Below are 18,904 nucleotides of genomic sequence, written 5' to 3' on the forward strand. Positions count from 1 at the left end.
AAACCAGAAATCACCTCAGTGCACACTCAATGCAAGCACCTCCACATGCTGAACACTCCACCAGTGACCCCAGAACCTCTTCCCAGCACATCAGAGGCAGCTCCAGGCTGGCGGATGGGCTGGATCCTCCCAGCACGAGGGGCAGATAGATGGGCTGGATCCTCCCAGCACGAGGGGCAGATAGATGGGCTGGATCCTCCCAGCACGAGGGGCAGATAGATGGGCTGGATCCTCCCAGCACGAGGGGCAGATAGATGGGCTGGATCCTCCCAGCACGAGGGGCAGATAGATGGGCTGGATCCTCCCAGCACGAGGGGCAGATAGATGGGCTGGATCCTCCCAGCACGAGGGGCAGATAGATGGGCTGGATCCTCCCAGCACGAGGGGCAGATAGATGGGCTGGATCCTCCCAGCACGAGAGTCGTCTGGGCAGGAACTGCTGCATACTCACGCAAAAATGCATCGCTCTAGGGGTTTCTTGCTCATCTTTATCTCTGTGTGGGCAGGACACACTGAGGGGAAACCTCAGTAAGAAAAGCCCTCAGCTATGCTAAACTCGTTTTCCATTCCTCCAGGCACCCCGCATTAAGCAAGTGGGTGAAAGTTGCATTAAAAAAACCAAACTCTTTTCCTTGGAACTAATGAATTTGCAGGATCAAAGAGCACTTTTGTTGTCCCCAGAAACGGAAGGCATAACCATTTTTATACTATAACCTGCAAAGATTTATCACCATTCATGGGCTGGCTCTGACTGCTGGAAGAGCAGCCCCACAGCTCTGTACAGGTGGCAGATGACTTGCAGGAAACCCTCCTCCCAAGAAGACACGTTTGCCAACTTATGTTAAAAAGCTTCCTAAGAGATGAAAAGCGATGCTGACGTAACAGCAAGAGCTGTTCTAGTAATTAACCCAAATCACTCCAGCCTCCTTCTCTCCTAATATTAACTCTTAGATATGCAATGAGTATCAGCAGCACAAGAATGGACTATCTCATCCATCACCACGGGAACCCCAAGCTCATAAACACAAAATCAAGTAATGATGGTGTTATTAATTCTAAGATTAAATTGCATTGGGATGCACCATCTCCATCTTCAGCACCAGTTATGAAAAATACTTAGTTCCACATTATTTTTTTAATAATTTTTTGTCATTAAAGGCTTTAAAAAGGCAAACAAATGGACTGTTATCTTCCCACTCTAGATCAATCTATTGCCCTTGAATCTGTCTCCAGGGTAGTCAAGCAGCTGCATAAATATCACTTTGCCCACTTATTTTAATGGGTTATTAATTTTTTTTAAAATTCATTATTACTACTTATGCAAAGTCAGCTAAAACAAGCCAGGACAGCTGAATCTCCAATAAAGAGGTTTTTCATGAAGCAAAACTCCACAAGAATTCCATTTTATAACTTAAACACAGACATGAAGGTCTTCTCTAATAAAACCCTCCCCCAGAAATGCTCTCTGATCTCTCTCCCAACCTTTTTCTCTGGGTTTTTTTTCCTTCAACTAATGAGCTGCAAGGCACAAGAGTGGAAATTTCAAATTGCTTGTTTCCTTCCTTTTACAGAAGTTGAGCTTTCAAAGCTCACAGCGGCTTCCCATGATCCCAAGTCCCCACTTTTGAGCTCATCTTAGAATCACGGAATCACAGAATGGTCTGGCTGGAAGGGACCTTAAAGCTCATCCAGTCCCACCACCTGCCATGGGCAGGGACACTCCCAGGGATGGGGCAGCCACAGCTGCTCTGCCCAACCTGTGCCAGGACCTCACCACTCTCACAGAGAAGAATTTCTTCCTAAATCATCAAAAGGGTCCTTCTAAAAAAAGTTTTAGGGTGTTTTCAAAATTGGCTATGATGGGTGCACGTCTGTCCCCTACCCCTGAGCTGAGCAGCCCTGCTGCCTTCTCCCCACCAACCCAAACTTCTGTGGCCCCAGGCACTCCCTGGTATCACCAAGGCCACCAAAAGGTTATCTTTCCATCAAATTAACTGCTGGGACTTAATCAAACAAGCTGATCCAAGTGATTCCTTGCCCCCAGGAGATGCCACTGTACCTTGAGAGACCGTGAAGCCACACCTTCATTCCTTGCCTCCCAGATTTTCGGCACCCCCCTGAGCCCCAGGACAGCTATTCTGCAAGGACAGGCACAATTCAGGCACACAAAATGCTTCTGCTTTGCACTCTGTTGTCACAGCAACTGAACACAAAGGTTGACTGTCAGCATGAAAGCCTTGGGGTGGTGGAAGAGGAAACAGGGGAAGCAGCAGATGTGCAGGATAAAAACTATGGAGATACAGTACAGAGATACATGGCAAGCACTGGAGCAGAGCCTGACAGAAAGCCCAAGCTTCCCACAGCTTATCCTTACAGCTCATACTGTGCTCTGGAGCATTACAGGATGGTTCAGGGTGGAAGGGACCTTTAAAGGTCACGACTCCAACCCCCTGCAGGGACACCTTCCACTGTCCCAGGTTGCTCCAAGCCCCATCCAACCTGGCCTTGGACACCCCCAGAGATGGGGCAGCCACAGCTTCTCTGGGCACCTGTGCCAGGGCCTGCCCACCCTCATTGTAAAAAACATTTCCTCCCTGTATTTAGTTTCGATCTAGCCTCCCTTACTTTAAAACCATCACCTCTTATACTATCACCACAGGCTCTGCTACAAAGTCTGTCACCTTTTCCAACCCTTTAAGTATCAAAATGAAGTTTAACGATGATTTGATTGTTTTAACTTGGCAACACTTCAAAGAAACACTGGTGTGGGTCCTTTGGGCACTGTAGATAGAAGATGCTCCAAGAATGCCTTACCAATTCGTTATTAATCCCTTTTTAATTACCAATTCAGAAGGACCAGTAATCTTTTCCAATAGGGTAAGAATCTTCCCCTTCAAAATTTTTAAACATTCCTTTCTCAAGGATGCAAAGAAAAAAGCACCCAGACCAAGGAGTTACAAGCTCCTAACTACAAATGCCTGTTTACACTTCAAAGCAGGCCTCTGCTACTAGAATGTAATTAATTAATCATTAACTTTATGACAGAAGGAGTACGATGTTCCACTCCCAACCCCATCATCACTTGTCCTGGAGACTCCTTATTCCCCACAGGCAGATGCAAGAATAAAGAAGTGGTTTCACCATCTACCTCAGGCAGCAGGGCAGGCAGAAAGCCAGCATGGATTTTTTTTTGTATTTCTTTTTGTGTCTGTCCTTATTTTACACCTGACAAGACACCCTGTAAGTACCACTGAAGCAACTGCCACTTCTTTCCCTTAACCTGATGAACTGTTATACATAAAACCCCTCTCAGAGGCTCCATGCCCACTTTCCAGCCAAAACCTTCTACAATCCATTACTTTTTCTGCAGTTACCTCTGCTAAAAGGCAGCTTTGCACATCAGCAGGAGAAAAGCAAAAGCTGAGAGATTTCAACGGTATGTTTTAAGATAAGCTTCCCTGGAGCAGCCAGCACAGGGACCTGAACAGAGCAAGAGCACAGACTGCCAGGGGAACACACACTCCAGCTCTCCAATCGCATTTTGGAACCAGCAAATTTCTGAAGCAAGTCTGGACACGTGTCACTCCTCAGGAGGGTGACAGAGAACACTTTCCCCTGTTTCGCTCACCATGCACAGAGAGCGGAGACAGGAGCTGAACTCTCCACACTTCCACATCCTCCACGAGTCCAATGGCAACACCAAGTGACTTTCCTGAGGTTTCTGCCCAGTTAGAGCAGAGGGAGCCCCCCGCAGATGGGATGCTGATGCTGCTGAGCCCCCCCGGGGCATGGATAGAATCACAGAATCATAGAATGGATTGGGTTGGAAAAGACCTCCGAGATCATCAAGTCCAACCCTTGATCCAACCCCACTGTGATCACCAGCCCCTGGCACGCGGTGCCAGGGGCTGGTGATCACAGTGGGGTTGGATCAAGACATAGTGGATTCTCACTCAGTGCCACATCCATAGAATCACAGAATGAATTGGGTTGGAAAAACCCTCCAAGATCATCAAGTCCAACCCTTGGGCCTACTCCAGTCCCTTTACCAGATCATGGCACTCAGTGCCACGGCCAAGCTCAGCTGAAAAACCTCCAGGGATGGGGAATCCACCCCCTCTCTGGGCAGCCCATTCCAATCCCTGAGCACTCTCTCTGCAAACAAGTTTTTTCTCATCTCCAACTTCAATTTCCCCTGGCAGAGCTTGAGCCCATCGTGCCCCCTTGTCCTATTGCTGATGCCGAGCCCCCCGGGGATGCCCGGCCCAAGCAGCTGTGTGTGTTTGCAGGAAGGACAAAAGCCAGCGGGGCTGCCAGCACTGCTGTGAATTTCAAAGCCTCATACGATTTAGCCAGGAACAGTTCAAACTTTCTGGTACACAGCACTAATGACGCAGATTAACAATTCCAAACTCTTATCCCTTTGGCTGAACCACCTCTCTTCCCACAACCCCTCTCTGTGCCCTGTGTAAGCACTCAATACCACTCCCCTCGGTGGGATCACCCTTTCAAAACACGGCTCATTCCCTCCCACTGTTTTCAAGTTAATGGCGACTTTTTATGGGTGAGAGCAATAAAGAAAAATCAGGATTTGTGGGGCAGAAAGGCTGGGAGACAGGGTCCCTCCCACCCACCAGAGCAGCATGTTAATGTTCTACCAAGCAGCTCACAAAGGAACACGCCACAGCCCTGGGGCTGCAAAACAGACCGAATGGCTGACATGGAAAAGGTGATAAATTCACAGACCAATTAACGAGGAGTCACATTCAGCACGAGGTGTCTCAAGAGAAAGAATTGAGATTGCTGTGAAGATTTTTGACTTCTCCATGTAGTAACTGGTGACACTGTCAGTGTCAGCACTGCTGGAACTCCAAATCGTAAATAACCATTTATTTGGTCAAAAAGTACAATGAGACCACAGCCAACTCCTTCAAGTGCACCAGAAAGCCAGCCCAGTGCCTTCCCTGACACAAGAGTTTTGCATGGGCCGTGCCCAAAGCTCTCAGTCTCTGCTGGTGACCACAGTGCTCTGAGCAGCCAGTGCCACAGCTGCACCACAGCTGCTCCAAGTGATCCTGGACACCACACTGCTATGAATTATGAGTAAAACATGACTTGTCATCAAAAAACCATGTTACTGCCATGTTTCTGCTTGAACTTGCAGAGAATCAAAGCACACAAAGGCAACAAAGCTGACTTTGGGAATCTTCTGTGTTCTCCCCCAGGGCTACCCATGTACTTGCAGAGCCACAGACAAATGCATTTTCCTAGAGACCTCTAGGAATCTCTGGATTCCAAATAAAAGATCTTTCAAGAGGGCCTCTTGGATTATTTCTTATGAAATTGTGTGCTTTGTCCTCAAATAAAGGCTGATGGCAGCCTGCCAGGGAACGAAGAGAACCAACCTGGGGCACAAGAGGTGCCCCAAGTTCAGAATTTACAGCCTTTCCAAGGAAGTTACAGGTTCCCCCTGACAGAGCTCCTGTACCTCAAAAGGAATGGCAGTGCAGGACAGTCAGGGCTGGCTGTGGGGAGGGAGGGTGTGGAAAGGGGCAGCACACGGATGTGTGCAGAGTCACTCTGCTTAGAAAGCACAGGAGCGGTGACTCGTGTAATGCCGGTAATTTAATCAGCCAACTCATGCCTGCAGAGCGTGGATGGAGGGGAGTGAGGAGCCACCCCAGTGCTGAGCAACCCTCACAGCTCTGCCAGCAATCCCAGCAGAGTGGGACAGCAAGGGAAAGCAGGGAGAAAACCAGATTTATCTCAAAGGCACCGCACGACGACAGCGGGATCTCGCTTTGTTTAGTTCCCAGTTCCCGCTGGAAGCAGCACTGGCCCCACAGCAGCTGCCCCACATCTCTTTACTCCAAGCTCTTCACAACCCTGCTGGGAATGAGCAGTGACAAGTATTTGGTTTTATGACAAAAGAACGGCTTCAACTCAGGAAAACTCGTAACTGCCCTTCAATTAGGAGTTTCCCCTCCACCTCAACCCCTAACGCGTGCAAGAGGAGAAATTACAGAATAACACTGAGCGTTTAATGATTCTGAACTTGCATTGTTCTCCTTAGTCTGACCAAAATGGAATCATCACCACCTTGTCTATAGACATGTATAAAGCAAATGTTCAAGGGCAGTGGCAACGCTACCCAAGGCAGGCTGATCACAGAATGGATTGGGTTGGAAAAGACCTCTGAGATCATCAAGTCCAACCCTTGGGCCAACTCCAGTCCCTTTACCAGATCATGGCACTCAGTGCCACGGCCAAACTCACTTTAAAAACCTCCAGGGATGGGGAATCCACCCCCTCTCTGGGCAGCCCATTCCAATGCCTGAGCACTCTCTCTGCAAAGAAGTTTTTTCTGCTCTCCAACTTCAATTTCCCCTGGCAGACCTTGAGCCCATCGTGCCCCCTTGTCCTATTGCTGAGTGCCTGGGAGAAGAGACCAACCCCCACCTGGCCACAACTTCCCTTCAGGCAGTTCCAGACAGTGCTGAGCTCACCTCTGAGCCTCCTCTTCTCCAGGCTAAACACCCCCAGCTCCCTCAGCCTCTCCCCACAGCACTTGTGCTCCAGTCCCTTCTCCAGCCTCCTTGCTCTTCTCTGGCCCCGCTCCAGCCCCTCAATCTCTTGCCTCAACTGAGGGGCCCAGAACTGAACACAACACTCAAGGTGTGGCCTCCCCAAGGCAGAGTCCAGGGGAAGGGTCACTGCCCTGGGCCTGCTGGCCACGCTACTTTGGATTCAGGCCAGGATCCTATTGGCCTTCTTGGCCACCTGGGCACACTGATGTGTCTGCTGGGACCAGAAGTGCAGCTGAATAACCTCATTCTGGGGAGAGGGGAACCTTCCCAAACTGCAGAGCCCAGGAACATCTCAGTACAAGGGAAACTGGAGCAGAGGGAGGTGAAGCCCAGGCAGGCTGCAACAGGCTTCAGGAAGGAGAAGAAAGGGAGAGAAGGGCCATCAAACACAGGCAAATCAAACAGCAGGTCTGCAAGCTTGGAACGACCACAGACTTAAGCAACAGGCTTCTGAACTAGTTAATGAAGCTGCTCTGGAGTTGAGAAATCCCTGATGGTATGTTACTGCAGCCAGGATAGCGGGACCCACAAGGCCCAGGAAGGCAGCCAGGGAAAGCAGAGGAAGCAGCAGCTGGAGGGGAAGCATCAGCTGCTCTAACACAGCAAGTACGTTTGCTGGGCCAAGCCCTGCCATGCACAGCCCAGCCAGGAGTGGGGCAGGGGCAGATACGCTGATCCTCATGAATAAATCGTGTTTTCCTGAAGCTGGGAGGCCAGGGGAGCAGGCAGGGCAGCCTGTCCAGGGCTGCTCCCCAGAGACCATCCCCACAAGCTGCCGGGAAGTAAACCCCACTGCAAAATCCCACCGGATGGGAGCATGCAAAGGGCTGCAGATGAAAGGACTATAAATAATCATCATAATCAGAGTCAACCACAGACGTCCCAGGAAGAGAACATTTTCTTTGCACTCAGTCAAGCAGTCCCACTTAACACTGTGATACCAAGAAGCATCTGATGGTAATTTTTCCAGAAGGGACTGATTTTTCATTGCACTAATCCCCCTAAGAGATACTCCCAATGCAATCTGAGCCTTCCAAAGTATGTGGCTTACACTCCGCAACCTTCTAAGCACGGCATAAGAGCACCAAGAAAGCAGCCCATTTATGACTCTTCAAGAGGTTCAGTGCAACAATTTGCTTAAAGGATCCAAGACACACTATCTTCTAATTCAAAGATTAGAAAGATTCACCTTCCTGAAACAAAATATACAGGCAAAGGAAAGAATGTATTTATGAAAAAGCAAAAAACAACCTGTTCATCATCCCAGGCATTTCCCCCCTACCAAAATAAACTCAAACCAGCCCAAGTGCAACACACTGCACAAGCAGCTGCTCACTGAGTTGGGAACAAGGTTTTTCTGATGCTGAGTAGGCTGAGCTGTAAAGCAGATCTCGAGAAAAAGAAAACTTGCAAGATAAAAGCAGAGTGCTTAAAACTGGACTGGTGCCAACTGCAAACTCCACAGCACTCCCTCAGCCTTGGAGCACCTGAGAGAAGGAGCATTTTGGGCAACCCACTGGCACAAGCCAAGGGCTACCACGTGCAGCCAGTCACTGCCCACTCACACACACAGGCTGCAGAACCCCTGTTAGCAACCAGGTTTGGAGGCTGAGCAGGTTTTAGGGAGTTTGGGGTGTTTTTTAAGAGGTGATCTTTCCATTTCAAGAGCAATGCAAGGACCATCTTCTTCCCTTTCATTTCGGGCCATCAGTAGGGGCCAGGTGCCACTCCTGAAGCCATTTAACGATTCTGCACCCTGATCTTCCCACAGGAGCATCCCAAGACTCCAAGGATGAATTACAGATCTGCCTTGTCCTCCTGTAAAACACAGGACCCACCAGAATGCCCAGTTAGACAAGCAGCTCTCCAAGAACACCAAAGTGTAGAGCAGAAACAAGAACATGTCAGAAAGCTCAGCTAAGAACCCACAAACCCTGGGCCTTCACAAGATCTCAATATATCATCACTACAAACACCTTAAAAGTCTTTCCCTTCCCCTACAAAAACACCAAACCCCCAAAACAACTGTACAAATAAGCCCTCAAGCTCTCTGAAATTGCACCTCTCATGTACAAGATGGTACTGGCTTACCTACCGAAGGGGAAAAAAATCCAATAATCGGTTTTGGATACTATTTCTAAAAGAGGAAATTCTGAAATTCTCCACTGCTGAACACAGCTGTGTTGTGCCAGAACTGCAGGCATGATTACCACTGGAAACAGCTCTTTGATGACTATCACACAGGAATATCTAAAACAAGTAGAAGCATGGAAACAAAAAGTGCTTTGCCACCCAGTTTCAAAACAAAGTGCTGAATAATAATATATTATTATATTATATTAATGGGGTTGGTTGGGGTTTGTTGGTGTGGGGTTTTTTTTGTAAAAAATTCTCTCAAATAGAGCTGAACTGGCAGAAAAAAAAGATTAAAGACTGAGGGGTTTTTTTAAATTTGAATAAAATTACCTTGCCATTTCATATCCTTTTACAGTTGATGAGTTTTCCAAGCTTCTACATGAGAAAAATTCCTAGAAATCATTAAGTTTTACCTCAAAAGTCCCTCAATCCCCACCAAGGCTAACAGCAGCTGGCACCTCCAATTGGCAGGAGACAAAAGGCAGCTTCTCCTCAATATTCCTGGTGCTGTCTGACAACTGCACATGTCTCTGATCTCACAGCACAGTTGCTTCATTAGCAGCTGTCCTGAGCTCCCATCAGTGCTGGTGACAGCAAACATCACTGATTACATTATTCAGCACACTGCTAAACCTGACAGTACTCAAGGAATACTATGGACAACAAAAGCAATCCCAAGTAAGTCCTCTGGAAATGGCTAATCCTCATATTACAGAGTTTCAAACACAGCTGGGGATGTCACATCCTCAGAACAAGCAGCCACACTCACCCCTCATTTAAAGCCCATAAAGCTTGATTTGACACACACAGGGCTACTCTGTACCTGGGGGGACAAAACAATATAGAATCACAGAATCATAGAATGGATTGGGTTGGAAAAGACCTCCCAGATCATCAAGTCCAACCCTTGGGCCAACTCCAGTCCCTTTACCAGATCATGGCACTCAGTGCCACGGCCAAACTCACTTTAAAAACCTCCAGGGATGGGGAATCCACCCCCTCTCTGGGCAGCCCATTCCAATGCCTGAGCACTCTCTCTGCAAACAAGTTTTTTCTCATCTCCAACTTCAATTTCCCCTGGCAGAGTTTGAGCCCATCGTGCCCCCTTGTCCTATTGCTGAGTGCCTGGGAGAAGAGACCAACCCCCACCTGGCCACAACTTCCCTTCAGGCAGTTCCAGACAGTGCTGAGCTCACCTCTGAGCCTCCTCTTCTCCAGGCTAAACACCCCCAGCTCCCTCAGCCTCTCCCCACAGCACTTGTGCTCCAGTCCCTTCTCCAGCCTCGTTGCTCTTCTCTGGACCTGCTCCAGCCCCTCAATCTCTTGCCTCAACTGAGGGGCCCAGAACTGAACACAACACTCAAGGTGTGGCCTCCCCAAGGCAGAGTCCAGGGGAAGGGTCACTGCCCTGGGCCTGCTGGCCACGCTAGTTTGGATCCAGGCCAGGATCCCCTTGGCCTTCTTGGCCACCTGGGCACACTGGTGGCTCCTGTTGAGCTTCCTGTCCCTCAGTCCCCCCAGGTCCCTTCCTGGCTTTCTTGTCCTTTTTGGATGATGGGACAACACACCCAGCAAGATTTCTGCGACTCATTGGGAGACCATGAAACTCATGGTGCTTCTAATCAGTAAGCAAGATCTCACAGTTAAGAGATGTGTAAAATCAGGCTGATGTGGTTCTTCCCAGACAGGAGCTCACATGGAGCGCAGCAGACCCTGGCTGAGCTTCCAAAGGTTATTATGGACCAGACACAGAGATGCAACTTGCTCAGTTCGACACACCAGATCTCATATCCCACAGGGACAAGACAGAGGCCGACAGGGAAATCCCTCAGCACGTGGTGGTAAATGATGACTTAAGGCCCCAGGACACAGGCAGGAGGTCTCAGCCTGACAAAGGCTGCACAGTTAAGAACGATGTCGATGTCTCTGTTTTGAAGAATGATGGTGAACTCAAGATCCAAGTCTCCCATCCATCTGCGCTGGAAATTCTTTTCTCTACATGTTGTTTGCAGAGCAATCATGTTTTTCATTTCCGTGGGAAGCAGCAGCCTGGGACTTTCACTTGTAGACTCAGAGAGGCCAGGAGAGCCTCATGAAGCCTCAGGCTACAAGAGAAATGCTACCTAATAAGCCAGAAGTTTTCCAGCACGCTAACAATTCTGAGCAGCAAACAACAATTCCCAAGGTTTAAACCTACAAAAGGAACTGCGTGTGTGAAAACCAGCGATTAATCCTTCTACCAACTCAAGGCAAACACCACAAAGAGCAGCTGGTTTTGCAGCAAAATACCACATGGTTCCAAGTCTCTCCACCCCCAAAACAAGTGCTCTGCCATGTATAGCATCCCCAAGGGCATCACACAGAGGCATCAGCATCCCAAGGCACAGCAGCAGAAAACCTGAATTTAAAGGGTAGGCAGGAAGCAACAGAGCTTTGGAGCCTCTTTATATAACTTCACTGAACAACTGCTGGCCATTAAAGCCCTGAGCTCTTCACTTCTCGTGTTGAAACCTGCAAAATGTAAATCAAGCCTTTTTGAGGCGAACTAAAATAGAGTCTCCCCCCCCCGGGCTCCACAAATACCACGGGCACAGGGCTGGCCCTTCCCAACCACAGGGTTCCCGACACACCCCGAGCAGCAGCGTCAGTGCCGGGAAAGCTCCTCGCTGCCTTAATTACCATTTCTCCGGGTTTCTAAATTGCAGCTGCACCGGGCAGAGCTCCCTCCACGTGCGTCCATCCCGCTCGCACTGCGGTGTTCCCTGAGGAAGGCAGCGAACCGCAGCCTCGTAAAGTTTTAATGGGATACCCAGCAAGCCAAGGGCATCACTCCCTGGTATAAACTACCTGCTCGATTTAAGGCACGTTTTACAGCCCTCCTTTCTGGGGAAAAAAAAAACCCAAGCTGGTTTTCTGTACTAACTTTAAAAAAGTGTCTCATCTGCTACAAACAACAGGCAGTGCTGAGCACAGAACTGGCACCTCGCCTGGGTCTCCTTGTAAATGCCTTCAAATGGCAGTCAGGCCCCAAACCACTTCACCAACAGAGTATACATAACCAGGCAGCACTGCTCTCCTCAAAGCCAAATAAAGGAGTGAGTGGGTAGAAAAGGGGGAGGTGAAGGAGATGGGCAGTCCATTTCTCCAACAACCAATAGCTTTTGATGCCTAAAGGGGTTTTTGATTTTTTGATTTTTCATTTTTATAGATTTTAGAGGTACTTGTAACTGTAGTAAAATGCAAATTTAGGGTGCTAATATTTCTAGCAGCTTAAGTTCAATGTTTATACATGCCAACCTATGCCACAGATCAGGAGCTCAAATTTCTTTTAGTTGTTTAGACTCTTTTCAAGGCAGAATACTGAAGACTATCAAAAGGCCTGCAGAATGAGACACAAACATGAGCCAACAACTCTGGGTCTGAGAACACTGGAAAAGCCCCAAGAGCCCTGTGTGTGCTGAGGAAGACAAAAATGAAGGACAGAGGGTCCCACTGACCCCAGCCTCAAATCCTGAGGGGTGGAACAAGGGTGGAACCAGGGGCAGGACGGAGCTGGACTGAGAGATGTGTAAAGTAATGATTGGTTAGACCATACTATAAAAACCAGAGAAACCAGTGTTTGGAGCATGAGCATGTCATCCTGTATGCCTGTAGGCCCCAGGCCTGATATTAAAGGGCTTTCACTTCTTATCTTATCCCACACTAACTTGGCTCAGAGTTCTGCTTTGTTGGGGTCTTTCATATCACTCTCATGGTTTTTCTTTATTTTATACACACAAGACACCATCCAGCTTGGTGGTGTGGGGTTTTCTAGGCTGGTCCACATTAGGGATGTCAGGAGCCAACATGCTTTTAACACAGCCAACCAGCAATTTCAGCTCTCTCCTAGAAAGGCAGGCTGGCAGAGGGCTGCTTCCAGGACTGAACACCAGCTCCCCTTCCCAGGCAATGAGAGAAGAGCTTGGAATTGGTCTTTCATCCTACCAGATAGTCCTGAATTCCCAGCTGAGACCACTGTCATCATGAGTCAGGCCCATCTCCTGGGCAGTCCCTGCTGACATGGGACAGGCAGTCACCCACCCACCCACCCCGGGGAATGCTGGACTGCTCCTGGCACAGCTGCTCTCATGGAGATGGGGTCACCCAGCACTGAACAGCCCCAGCGTGCTGAGGATGCTGCCTCTTTGTCTGAGGGACAAAACCCTGGGATCACCAAAGCTGAAATCGAGCAGATCCAGCCAGAGGGGAAAAGCGGTGGGGAAAAATGAGAGGGGGCTCCAGCAGGGCCAGTTGGGAAGGGAATGCATGCACAGAAGTGGATAAAAAAGGTGTACAAACAGTAGAAACAAAGTACACAAATTAGAGCTGAAGAAAGAAATAAGTGAGAAACTGCTCTGGAAAATGATACAGCATGTGAAAAAAATGCAAACCTTTGTCCACCAAAAATGCTCCATGTACCTCCATGCTGTTTCTTTGCCCCTTCTTCCAGTGTTTAAAGGAGCATCTTTAACACAAAGCTTTGCTTGGTGCATTAGGGGACTAAGCAGCAAAGCTGTGCTCAAATGTGTGCACAGAAAGCACTGGGGAGATGCCAGAACCATCCCAATGCTCCCAGGACAGGCCAACAGCACAGACTGTAAAAATAACGTGACATCCTGGTTTCAAAAAAAAAACCTACAAAAAGGCAGACAACTAACTACATACCCTAATGCCTGGCCTTCCATCTTCTATTTAAAAGCTGGCACTGCTGCCCTGAAGTCCCTTATTTTGGGAATATATGGGAACATGGCAGGAAGGCAGTGCTGGCAGAAAAAATGACTGGCTGGGTCAAGTCTAAATCAGAAATGATTCAGGCTGAGGAACTGGAAAATGGGGTAAGCCAAGGGATACTTTTAAGAAAAGTGGAAGCAAGGACAGAGCAGTGCTACCCCCTTCTCTCACCCACTAACCTAGTTATGTAGATATCACCCTGTGAACAGGTTCAGCTTCTCCTGATTTACAGCAGCAAACCCATGTCTAGGCCTCTCAGGGGAGGACTCTTACTTAGGGGGTCTTAAACCCTCTAGTACAAAGAGAAACAGGTTTTATAACTGCAGATGTTCCCGGTGTAGGGAGTAGTAATTACCCCAATTCCCCTCTCTCTGCAGGGAACACGGTGAATTCTGGGCACAGACCTCCTGTCCAAACAACTCCCAGGATCTGAGCCTTTAACTCAGCAGTAGTGATCTGTGTTCTATTTTTCAATATTGGGCTATTTGCTGGCATCCAGTCCCAAAACTAAAAGTTTTTTAATCTCCTTACAACTCCCAGTTAAAACAAGGTTAAAGAAACTCACATTCACATGTTGGCAACAGACCTGCAAGTTCTCATTGACCTTTTGCAGGCTCCTCTGAAATGTTAAACTGTTCTACACGGACTGAACATGGCTGGATGTTAATCAAGGCATCTCAAAGTGCCAAAACACTCAGCATGTGGATGCTGCCAGCCTGGAGCGGACACTGCTGGTCCTGAGCGGGGAAGAGCATCACTCACCGCTCGGGCACCAGTGCTTTGAGAAACCAGGGTAACTGCAGCATCAAACAGGGATGTGGGGCTGAGCACAGCGCTTAATCCTGGCAGAACTAACTGCACAAAGGGGCTTTGTGTCCCACAATGTGTTTACGTCCTACTGAGTACTTAAATAACTTGCCAAGCTCTTTGCCTCCTTCTCTTAGTGCTGTCAATAATTAAGTGTCCCGCGGGCACACAGACCAAACGTGGCACCGACAGCTCATGCAAAGAAACATGATTTGACCTCACAGAATTACAGCAGAGCAACACTGCAAAAGGTTTGGGGCACTCCAGGCTAAAACTGCACTCTCAGTACTCCCCAGCTTGCCAGGAGCTCAGCAACACACGCAGAGCTGTACAGGAATGTTTCCTGTCGCACAGCAGGGGCACAGAGCGCTCAATGCTCCGCTGTGTGTCCTCCAAAGACCAACTCCTGCCACCACCACCGTGCCCACAACAAGCTGCTGATTCCTAACACTACAAACTCCCCAACCCAAAACCTAACTGGAAGAAAAACCAGATAAAAATAATTTTTAAAATCCCCCTCAAAGTCAGCCAGGCAGCTTTTGCTTAAAAGTTGTACTCTAGATGAAAAACACGGCAGAGAAAATTCACAAAACTACAAGAGCCTGCAGACAAACCCAGAACCCAACAAAAGGTTTTGCAGTGCTGCAATATTTCAAAGATGCAGCTGTTTCCTTCAAACATGCATATTTCTTCAAAGCCCAGGACACAGCACACTGTGTGCTCCAGTACATTGGAAAAATCCTGTTTTGCAAAGAACACCCATACACATACAGGTGCACAGAGACAGCAGCAATACAGATACATCTATAAAGTTTTGCCTTGATAACGAGAATTATGATTTCTATTAAAAAATAAGTTGAGATCAAATCTTAGCTTACCACTTTTTCTAGGAGTCCTGAATAAAAAATTCCCAATGTTCAAAGAAGAGAAGATAAAAAGGCTTTAATAACTACCTCCCTTCATCTGATCAAAAAGACATACTTATGGGATATTTATTCTAAAGAAACACTTTAGGGCAGTGAGGCACTCCAGGCTACTGGGGCACATCAGTGTGGTCACCAGGTGACCCCAGGCACAGGACTCAGTGTCATTATCCCCAGCTTTCACACCACCTGTCCTCAGGTTGTGAAACCCAAGATCAAGCTCTCCAAGCCCTAACTTAACTCTTTTTCCTCTGAATTGTTCTGTTACCCATGCTAAACTTAAGGCTCAACAGCTGCTCTTGATTAGAAGCTGTGAATGGTTGCAGTGAGGCTTTCTTTAATTTTTACTTGATTTAACATGAGGATATATAAGCTCTGGTTTCAACTTTCAATTATCTAGCTTATCTTCTAGTTCTAAACAATTACCCTTCCTCCATGTCACGACAGCGAAATAACTGAATGAAGAGAAGAAAAGCTTGTCCACAAACCAAGGCAAAGGCTACAGTACTTTATCCCAATGGAATCTCTGGGAAGGTGAATTAATCAGAAAATTCACCTTCCTTTTTTGACTCGCTGAGTTCTGCAGCAATGCTGGCTGCTGATACACCGAACCCACCCAGCAATTAAAGGAAAACACTGCCCCGGGGAGAAGAGGCTACAGAGCAGCTGTGCCCTTGCACACACGCGATTTCCACAGTGCCTACACCGCTTTGCAAACCAGGATCCCCCACCTGGACCAGAACTGCCTGTCGTCTGGAAAACTCCAGGATCCAACCTTGGCCTTAGAAGTGCTGCATTACACGTTGAACTTGATGATCTTAAAGTTTTTTTCATGGAATCCTGGAATGGTCTGGGTTGGAAGGGACCTTAAGGCTCATCCAGTTGCAACTCCCTGCCATGGGCAGCGATCCCTTCCAGTAGATCCCATTGCTCCAAGCCCCATCCAACCTGGCCTTGGACACTTCCAGGGATGGGGCAGCCACAGCTTCTCTGGGCAATCTACACCAGGACCTCACCATCCTCATAGGGAAGAGTTTCTTCTGCATGTATTCCTGCCTAAAGAACTTGGTGATTCCTGGTGCGTGGGACAGCACATGGTCACTGTAGGCACAGCACTCCCACCTGCCTCTGCCAGCACAGGCTCCTCCTCTCACAAACCAAGAGCACACCCAACCCAGACTGCAATGGAGCATTCTCTGCAATATTCACTGGAGAATGCTGAAAATAAACTTTACCTGGCACTGCTGGGCAATTGGGAGTACACCATCAGCCAAGGGGTGAAGAGCCAGTGCAGGGTCACACCCTCAGCTGAGGGCACTCCTGACACAGCTTGGGGATGAAGGAAGCATTGACTTAGAGCAGGTAAACACCTGCAGAGTGGGGTCCACCTACATCCACCAACCCCGACCACTGCATGGCACAGTCACTGACCCTCACCAGCAAGGTCCTGGCAGTGCCCACGAGTGGGCAGCGCAGAATCACAGAGTGTGGGTCAGGCTGGAAGGGTCCACAGTGGTCCATCTGGTCCAACCCCCCTGCTCCAGCAGGGTCATCCCAGAGCACATGGCACAGGATTGGTTGTGTCCAGACAGTTCTGGAATATCTCCAGTGAGGGAGACTCCACACCCTCTCTCGTCTCTGTTCCAGTGCTGGGTCACTGCACACAAAGAAGTTCTGCCTTATGTCCAGGTGGGACATCTGGGCATCAGTTCCTGCCTGTTCCTCTCGTCCCATTGCTGGGCCCCCGAGCAGAGCCTGGTCCGTGCTCTGACACCCTCCCTTCGGATACCAATGCACATGAATGAGATCCCCTCTCAGTATCTCCTCTGGAGACTGAACAGCCCCAGCACCCTCAGCCTTTCCTCGAAAGAGCTGCTCCAGTCCCTCCAGCATCCCCACAGCCTCTGCTGGACCCGCTGCAGGAGCTCCGTGTCCCTCCTGTCCCGAGAAGCCCCGAGCTGGACACAACCCTGCAGATGTGCCTGCCAGGGCCGAGCAGAGGGGCAGGGTCCCCTCCCAGGGCCGAGCAGAGGGGCAGGGTCCCCTGCCAGGGCCGAGCAGAGGGGCAGGGTCCCCTCCCTGACCTGCTGGCAGTGCTCTCTCTTGCTGATACCCCCATCTCCCTCCCCGCAGCGCTGCTCTCCAGTGGGCCCAGGCCCCAGAGCCGGGCCCAGGCCCACGTCCCCCCCCAGAGCCGGGCTCAGCCCCAGCCCGCCCCGCTGCCCGGGTCGCTGCCTCCCGTCCTTACCCAGGTGCAGGGTGAGGTTCACGGCGGTGGGGTGCTGCACGCCGGCCAGCATGGTGCGGCTCTGCCACCACGTCGCGTCGGCAGGGCTGTTGTAGTCGGTGAGAAAGGCGGCTCCGTGGCTCAGGTGCGGCTGGGCGGCGTCGCACAGGTGGCAGGACTGGGTGACGCCGGTCACCCCGGTCTGCACGCAGTACTCCTCGGCGGGCGACCCGCACGTGTGCGTGGCCAGCACCGTGGCGTTGAACGCCGCGTTCACGAACTCGGGCATGCAGCGCTGCGCGCGCCCGCTCCGCTCCTCCGCGCACTCGTCCATGGCGCCGCCGCAGCGCGCGGGCACCCACAGCCACAGCACCCACAGCCACAGCGCCCGGCGCTCTCCCCCGCCGCGCCCCATGGCGGGGCTGCCCGAGCCGGCGCGCTCCGTGGCTCGGCGGTGCCGCCGCTGCGCTCGCTCCGCTCCGGCAGGGACGGGCGAGGCCCGGCGGGCAGGGCGGGGCGGGCGCGGGGCAGGCCGGGAGCGGAGCCCGCCGCGGGGCCGCCCCCGCAACGCGGAGCGCCGCCTTCAAGCGGCCATGGCGGCGGTGGAGCCACCCCCTGCCCGCGCTCCGCGGCGGCCGCGCCGACGGAGGGGCCGCCCTGAGGGAGGGGCCGCCCTGAGGGAGGGGCCGCCCTGAGGGAGGGGCCGCCCTGAGGGAGGGGCCGCCCTGAGGGAGGGGCCGCCCTGAGGGAGGGGCCGCCCTGAGGGAGGGGCCGCCCTGAGGGAGGGGCCGCCCTGAGGGAGGGGCCGCCCTGAGGGAGGGGCCGCCCTGAGGGAGGGGCCGCCCTGAGGGAGGGGCCGCCCTGAGGGAGGGGCCGCCCTGAGGGAGGGGCCGCCCTGAGGGAGGGGCCGCCCTGAGGGCACCTCCTGTGGCTGCTGCACCGCCCCGCTATCGCCCCCGCCCCGGCATCGCCTCAGCCCCGTCATCGCCATCGCCTCCACACTGACTTCGCCTCCGCCCCGGCACAGCCCGCAAAGATGCCCCGTCACGAGTCGCGGAGTCGTTTTGGTTCTAAAATACCTGGATCATCGAGGTCAGCGACGAAAACACCGAGATCACAGTGTCCAAACTGTGACCCACCAACACCTTGCTGACTAGAGCAGAGCACTGAGTGTCATGCCCAGTCTCTCCTTAACATCTTAGCACGGTGACTGCACCCCCTCCCTGGGCAGCCCCTTCAGTGTCTGATCAGTGTGAATAAATCCCTCCTGCTGTGCCCGCTGCCCCTGCCCTGGCCCAGCCTGAGGCCGTGCCCTCTCCTCCTGTCCCTGTGCCCTGGGGCACAGCCCGACCCCCCCCCCCGCCTCCCCTCTCCTGGCAGGGATTGCAGAGCCAAAAGGTGCCCCCTGAGCCTCCTTTTTGCCAGGCTGAGCCTCCTCAGCTCCCTCAGCCGCT

The 18,904-nt window shown here is 50.9% G+C and overlaps 1 protein-coding gene across 1 annotated transcript in view; it reads right to left on the minus strand.

Moving 5' to 3' along the window:
* LAMC1 (laminin subunit gamma 1) overlaps positions 1-18,033 on the minus strand; it is a 70,250-nt gene extending 52,217 nt beyond the window's left edge. Inside the window, exon 1 of the mRNA XM_071565908.1 lies at positions 17,472-18,033. Within this exon, the coding sequence (XP_071422009.1) occupies positions 17,472-17,865 (394 nt within the window). The 5' untranslated portion in view covers positions 17,866-18,033. The remainder of the gene's footprint in view (positions 1-17,471) is intronic.
* Between the last annotated feature and the right edge of the window lie 871 nt (positions 18,034-18,904).

Source organism: Pithys albifrons, chromosome 10, assembly GCF_047495875.1.
Source record: "Pithys albifrons albifrons isolate INPA30051 chromosome 10, PitAlb_v1, whole genome shotgun sequence".
NCBI lineage: Eukaryota > Metazoa > Chordata > Aves > Passeriformes > Thamnophilidae > Pithys > Pithys albifrons.